The following is a 6529-nucleotide window of genomic DNA, read 5'->3' on the forward strand; positions in this document are numbered from 1 at the left end:
CATCACAGCATATGGATGTGACAGTTTAACCGTAAAGAGATAAACCTCTGTCACTCTGTTTATTTTGCTTCAGGTGCATTTTTGCACCTTCTAACTAATGAAATCTATAAATAATGTTCGTTGTTATAAGTTGTCAGTACATTAAAATTCAGCAGGTGTTGCAACAGTTACTCGCCTTGAGGTGACTTTTGTTGTGATTTGGCGCTATATAAATAAAATTGAATTGAACTTTGTTTCTTCATGTCTGAACGTTCCTGCAGTTGGTTTGTGGTTGATGTGGATTTGCTGCTCATGTGAATCCTCCCACAGTGTTTCATTAGCAGCTGTAACCACAGTGACTCTGATAAAACAGGAATTAGCAGAATCCATCTGATATGAAGCTGTGCTTTGAATACCACTTCCCTCCTCTTTGAAGAGTAGTCAGATATCTGTGTTCAGGTTTTTGTACAGCCTCTTCTACACTTTGTATCACTGTGTTTGTAGAGCACAGTAGTAGAGAGCTGTGTCTGCCAGGGTTAGGGCTGCTATGGTCAGATTAGTTGATCGATCTGATGTTTCTGATCGATATCGATTATCAGGAATATACTGAGTTGTGGATCCTCTTGCTTCTTTCCAGAGTATAAACTGAGGAGCTTGAAGGTCAGAATGATGTCTGTACCAGTACAGGAGTGGGTAACCACTATCTGTCTCATAGCTACATGTGAGTTTGACAGATTCTCCTTCTGTTTCAGTGACTTCAGGTTGTTGAGGAGTGATTGAGTCTCCAGCTGTTAGTCCTGGAAAAAGAAAGAAGAAAAGTAGTGAAATGCAGTCTGTATATCTGCTTAATGCAGCAGCTTCAACTAAACTTTAATCCCTGTTCTTAAACTCACCTATAATGTGAGATAGAAGCAAAAAGAGGTGCAGCAACATGTCTTTGGAGTTATTAAAGCCAGACAGACAGCACATGAACAATGTTCTTCCACTGCAGCACAATGACCAACAAATAATTTCATTGGATGAGCTCAACTTCAGTGGGCGGGGCCAGTTTAATAGCTCAGCCAATCAAACAGTTCTGTGCTTCCACAGCAGCTCTGTCTCTGTCTCTGATCTTTACTGCTTCATTTCTCTGTTGTCTTTGTCATCAGTCCAATGACACAAGAATCAGAGGTTTAACAGTGTGTGGCTCCCTCTAGTGGATGTTGTGGAGTATTCTGTTGTCTTTGCTCCAAAGGTTTTTGTACAGAGTTTTGCTGTTTCCTGTCACTGTGGGCCTCACAGCACAGTAGTACACAGCAGAGTCAGTCACTGCAGCAGAGGAGATCTGAAGGTCCAGACGGTTTTTTCCAGACAGTTTTGTGGAGAATCTTGCAGCTGATTTCAGAAACTCTGACGGTCTTGAATTGTTCGTCCCTGATATGAGGATCAGGAACTCTGGAGGTTTTCCTGGATATTGTCGATACCAGAAGAAATAATCATTAATTATAATATCTCTGGATAATCTGTAGGACAGAGTGAGAGTGTTTCCTTCTACAGTGGACTCTTCATCCTTGACTGCAGTGAGTTGATCACAGCTGACACCTAAAGGAAGAGATAAATGTTGTTAAAGACGATGTTAAACTGTGAGCGCCTGTTCCAGTGATTTCTAGCAAACAGATCCTTTAAAGACATTTCTTCTTCCTGCTTTAACCGACCTGTTAGTGTGATCACAAACAAAGGAAACATGAGCCAGTAATGCAGTGACAGCATCTTCCACACACTATCTGTTCTGTATGCTTCACATATTGAATGTATCTGACAGTGGGAGTCCTTTTCTGCTCTGTGACAGTGTTGCTCCTCCTTCAGCCTCTTCCTCCTCTCATATCTCTGCATGTTCAGTCTTATCTTCATTTAGCTGCAGAAAGTTGTTGCTCATTGAGTTGTGTTGTGACTTGTGCACTGAGACAGAGAGGGCAGCATTTAAAGCATTCAACAGAAAACCCTTCACCAAACTTTCAATCTTGCATTTTTTAAACATTTGTCCTGAAGCTCTCAGTGTGGCTGTTGTTCTTAAAATGTCCTTCAGCTTTAATACATTAAAACATTTTATTTAGAGACATCCTGAAAATAAGAACATTACAAACATTTCCTAAACTTTGTCTGAACCCGTCTGAAGGCTGACAGTCAGTACTGATTTTCAACCTTGTCTTTTGTACAGAGCATTTTTCAGAATCTTTTACTAACATGAGGTGAAACATTTCGAGCTTTATAGCGTCAGTTTTGATGAGAATCCACAGTCTCGATTTAACAGAATACCACCTACACTAGACTGATCAATGTGTGGTCGTAAGTAAAGCCTCGGTTGTGAAGTCCATCATCTCAGTCTGCTGTATGAGTCCAGAAAAATCTTCAGCTTTGACAGAAACTGTTGTACACTTTGTTATCGAGCTGCTCTCCAGGCTGATGCGTTCAGTTAGTCTGACTGATGAACTTTATAACCTGTGGATTTAAAAGCGACGCAGACATTGCGGGCTGTACAGGGCGGAACAAAAAGCAACTGTCCTCTGCAGGAAGCTTTATGTGTGACAGCAGGCGGAAGTAAGGAAAGAAAAGCCGGAAGTGTTTGTTTCCTACGTGAGGAGTGAGCAGGGAGGCTTTTCTGTTGGAAAAGGCTTAATTTAGAGTTCTGCGTTGAATATTTTAAAAATCTGCGACACCGTCTGTGGAAGCTCACACCTGTGCGGCTGAAAGCGGAGTAATATCTCCGAGAAAGAGCGCAATTTAGCGCGGAAGCATACATCGATCGTGAGCTGAGTGTGTGAGCTGAGTGTGTGAGCTGAGTGTGTGAGCTGAGTGTGTGAGCTGCGGCAGCAACGATGCCTTCAGTTCAGTATCTGAGAGAGTTCATCAACGAGCGACTAACTGCTGCTGCTGAACAAATATTCTTGGAGTTTGAAAAAACGATCGTCCAGTACGAGGAAGAGATCGACCGTCAGCGCAGACTGCTGGATATCACCTGGAAACCCCAAATCAAGCTGCACAGGACAGGTGAGTGTCCCTCTGAGGGAGGATCCTGATCACAGCTCTGCGGGACGTTTCTGATTGTGAGGACTTTTTGGAGATGTGAGCTAACAAAGAGCAAACAGAGGACAGGACTGCGCTGCGCTTTAAAGCTTTGAAGTCAGAATATTTTCCTCTTGAGGATTTTTTAGCTGAGGAATCAGATTTGTATATAAGACCAAGCTAAGAGAGGTCTGAGGATGGATAGTGTGAGAGGCTGCACTCGTGTCACATGTAAAGATGATAGTTTCTTTAAAGTGTAGTTGACTTTATTCACCATACAAGCTTATGATTGTCTCAGGTGTCCCACAGCAGCAGGTCTGTGAGGAGGAGGAGGAGGTTCTCCCTGAGCAGCAGCTCTGGAACCAGGAGAGGAGCTCCAGTGTGGAGCAGGAGGAACCAGAAGCTCCACAGATTAAAGAGGAACAGGAGGAACTGTGCAGCAGTCAGCAGGGAGAGCAGCTGGGACTGAAGGAGGAGACGGATACCTTCATGGTGACTGCTGCTGCTGAGGAAAGTGGGTACAGTGAACTTGAACCGATGTGGGAGCAGCTCCTCTCTCACAGCTCTGCTGGAGCTGAGAGTCAGCATCAGGAAGGAAGCGGGAGCGCCGACTCAGGATCCACTAGAAATCGAAACATTAGTCACAGCAACAATGCAGATCGCCCTCCTGTGTCATACAGTCAGTGTAACAACAAAACTGGTGAAAAGTCTATAAAATGTGATGTTTGTGGAAAATCTTTTAAGTATACTTCCAGAATGAAGCGACATTATTCGATGCACACAGGTGAGAAGCCGTATTCTTGTGACATATGTGGAAAAGGTTTTTCTCAGATGGATAATTTGACTGTGCACATGAGAATCCACACGGGTGAAAAGCCGTATCCTTGTGTTGCATGTGGGAAGAACTTTACTGTAAGGAGTAATTTGTTGATCCACATGAGAATCCACACAGGCGAGAAGCCGTCTTCCTGTAAAACATGCGGGAAAATGTTCAGGTGTCACAGTCATTTGTGGCGCCACAATAAAATTCACACGTGGCAAAAGTCTTAGAGACAAACTGTCTGTGAAGCCGAGGCTGATAAATATCCATCCGAGGATTCACAGAATCTCAGAGCAGAGCTTCCAGGTTTACAAACCTTCACACTGCTCCATCACTTTATTACATGTCACACGGTGTGAGATCAGTCTAACAACAGATGTGTCAGCCTGCAGAGTCTCGTGGAGGCTTTTAAATGCTCAAGTGAAAACACGGTGAAGGTCTTTTATTTAAATTGTACTTTGGAAAAAGTCAAATTTAAAGGTCTTTTGAATGAAATATTAAGTTTGCTTTTTCTGTGTATGTTTGTACTGTCAGGCAGATTAGATCCCTGAGCTCGGCTCCAGTTAAAGGCCGAAAATCCAGCCTCCATGGGCGTCATGTAACACAGAGCTTTAACAGAGTCTTCTGTATGTATAAAGTCCAAAACCTTTGTGCCTGCTTCACTTTTATCAGATGTTTGCTCTTCTCTCTCACTCAGACACAGACACACACACACACACACACACACACAGAATCCAGGTTGAAAGGTTTAAATATTATTATTATTTCATTGCAGCAATTCTTTTTCAGTTTTATTGATTCAGAATCAGAACTGGAAACTGCATGTGAACTATGTAGAGTACGAGAGGGGGAACTGTGTTTCTAATCGAGATGATAAGAAGTCTGGTTAAAATTATACAAACTGAATTATGTTGAATAAATGTAACTAATAAAGAAACGTTTGCTGCAGAGGGAAGTAGAGAGAGAACACCAGGGTGCGGCTCGTCATCAAATGATTGGATATAATTGGATGATGACATGAGGGAAAAGTGGAGAGGACTATCAAACTCTTTCTGGTTAATGATTGGTCATTATTTCATCTGGATTTTGTTGCAGTGTACTGACTGAAAGATCCAGGATCACACATGTAGGAGCCTAAATGCATGCGCTTCAACATATAAAGAAACATTCCTGAGCTAGAAGCCAATGACATTTAGATGAGGAAGCTCCTGACCATGCACAGAGGGTTTCACCCAAAGCCCAGCACCCTGTGACTGTATGCTACGGTGTTACGGCCCTAGCAGGGCCTCCTCCTGAAGGTGCCTGTGTGGGCGTGTCCCACCACCTCTTCTGCCTGAGGTGCCACCTTTCCCTTTTGTGCAGCTGACTCTCGTCAGTAGTTAAGGAGATTTAAGCCCAGGGAAAGGTGAGCTCTGGGCCAGAGTGCCCTTAGTGTGTTTGCAGCTTGTGAGCTGCACTCTTTTTGACTTACTTTGTGCTTTATTGACTAACATTTGAGTTTCGTTTGTTTTCTTAAATGGTGATAGCGGCTTGTCTGTCTCTTTTAGTTGAGCTATTTTAATAAAACTCTTTAATTTAACCCTGTTGCCTCCTTGGCTCCTTTTTCTGACCTGGACACTTATTGTTACTTCCCCCTCACCGCCTGGACCCTTTTAGGGGAACGTAACATACGGGAAGAAAGCAGAAACCCAAGAAAAAGGAGCAAGAGGACAAACCATCATGGAAGGACAGGCCCCTGCACGGTATGTACCACCGGCAGATAGAGGAGGTGGCTGATACCCAGAAATCCTACCAGTGGCTGGACTGAAAGACAGCACAGAGGCACTAATCATGGCAGCACAGGAACAAGCTCTGAGCACAAGAGGCTGGGGTCTGTCACAGCAGGAGAGACCCCAGGTGCAGGCTGTGTAAAGATGCTTTCTTTTGTCCTCGCTAAATTGCTTTTATAAATGATCCTGTCTGCATTTAAAGTTAAGCTGGTGTACATTACCTTTGATATCATTCAATTAGACTTATCTTCTCATATAAAACAGTGTACAGAATGACAAATGGTTTGTCTCTTTTTTACTGTAAAAGCTGAGTTTTAAAGGTTTTCATATAGGAAATCTTTACAATTTGTACAATACAGAATTTATCATCAACTAGCAACGATGTTTCCTCCTGACTGTTGATGCTGATATAAAGTGTTGGTTTGTGGTTGATGTGGATTTGCTGCTCATGTGAATCCTCCCACAGTGTTTCATTAGCAGCTGTAACCACAGTGACTCTGATAAAACAGGAATTAGCAGAATCCATCTGATATGAAGCTGTGCTTTGAATACCACTTCCCTCCTCTTTGAAGAGTAGTCAGATATCTGTGTTCAGGTTTTTGTACAGCCTCTTCTACACTTTGTATCACTGTGTTTCTAGAGCACAGTAGTAGAGAGCTGTGTCTGCCAGGGTTAGGGCTGCTATGGTCAGATTAGTTGTTGTAGGTGAGGTTTCTGAGTCATAACGTTTATCAGGAATATATTCAGCTGTCCATCCTTTTCCTTGTTTCCAGAGTATAAACTGAGGAGCCTGAAGGTCAGAATCATGTCTGTACCAGTGAAGGCGTGGGTAACTTGCATCTGTCTCATAGCTACATGTGAGTTTGACAGATTCTCCTTCTGTTTCAGTGACTTCAGGTTGTTGAGGAGTGATTGAGTC

At 43.0% G+C, this 6529-nt stretch overlaps 1 protein-coding gene across 1 annotated transcript; it reads left to right on the forward strand.

Moving 5' to 3' along the window:
• The first annotated feature begins 2540 nt into the window (after positions 1-2540).
• Positions 2541-4503, forward strand: LOC113010314 (zinc finger and SCAN domain-containing protein 31-like). The gene is made up of 2 exons (XM_026149346.1): positions 2541-3006; positions 3320-4503. The coding sequence occupies exons 1-2, from the start codon at positions 2835-2837 to the stop codon at positions 4069-4071; spliced, it is 924 nt and encodes a 307-aa protein (XP_026005131.1). The 5' UTR covers positions 2541-2834; the 3' UTR covers positions 4072-4503.
• The last annotated feature ends 2026 nt before the right edge of the window (positions 4504-6529 follow it).

The sequence above is a fragment of the Astatotilapia calliptera genome, chromosome 18, assembly GCF_900246225.1.
Source record: "Astatotilapia calliptera chromosome 18, fAstCal1.2, whole genome shotgun sequence".
NCBI classification, from domain to species: domain Eukaryota; kingdom Metazoa; phylum Chordata; class Actinopteri; order Cichliformes; family Cichlidae; genus Astatotilapia; species Astatotilapia calliptera.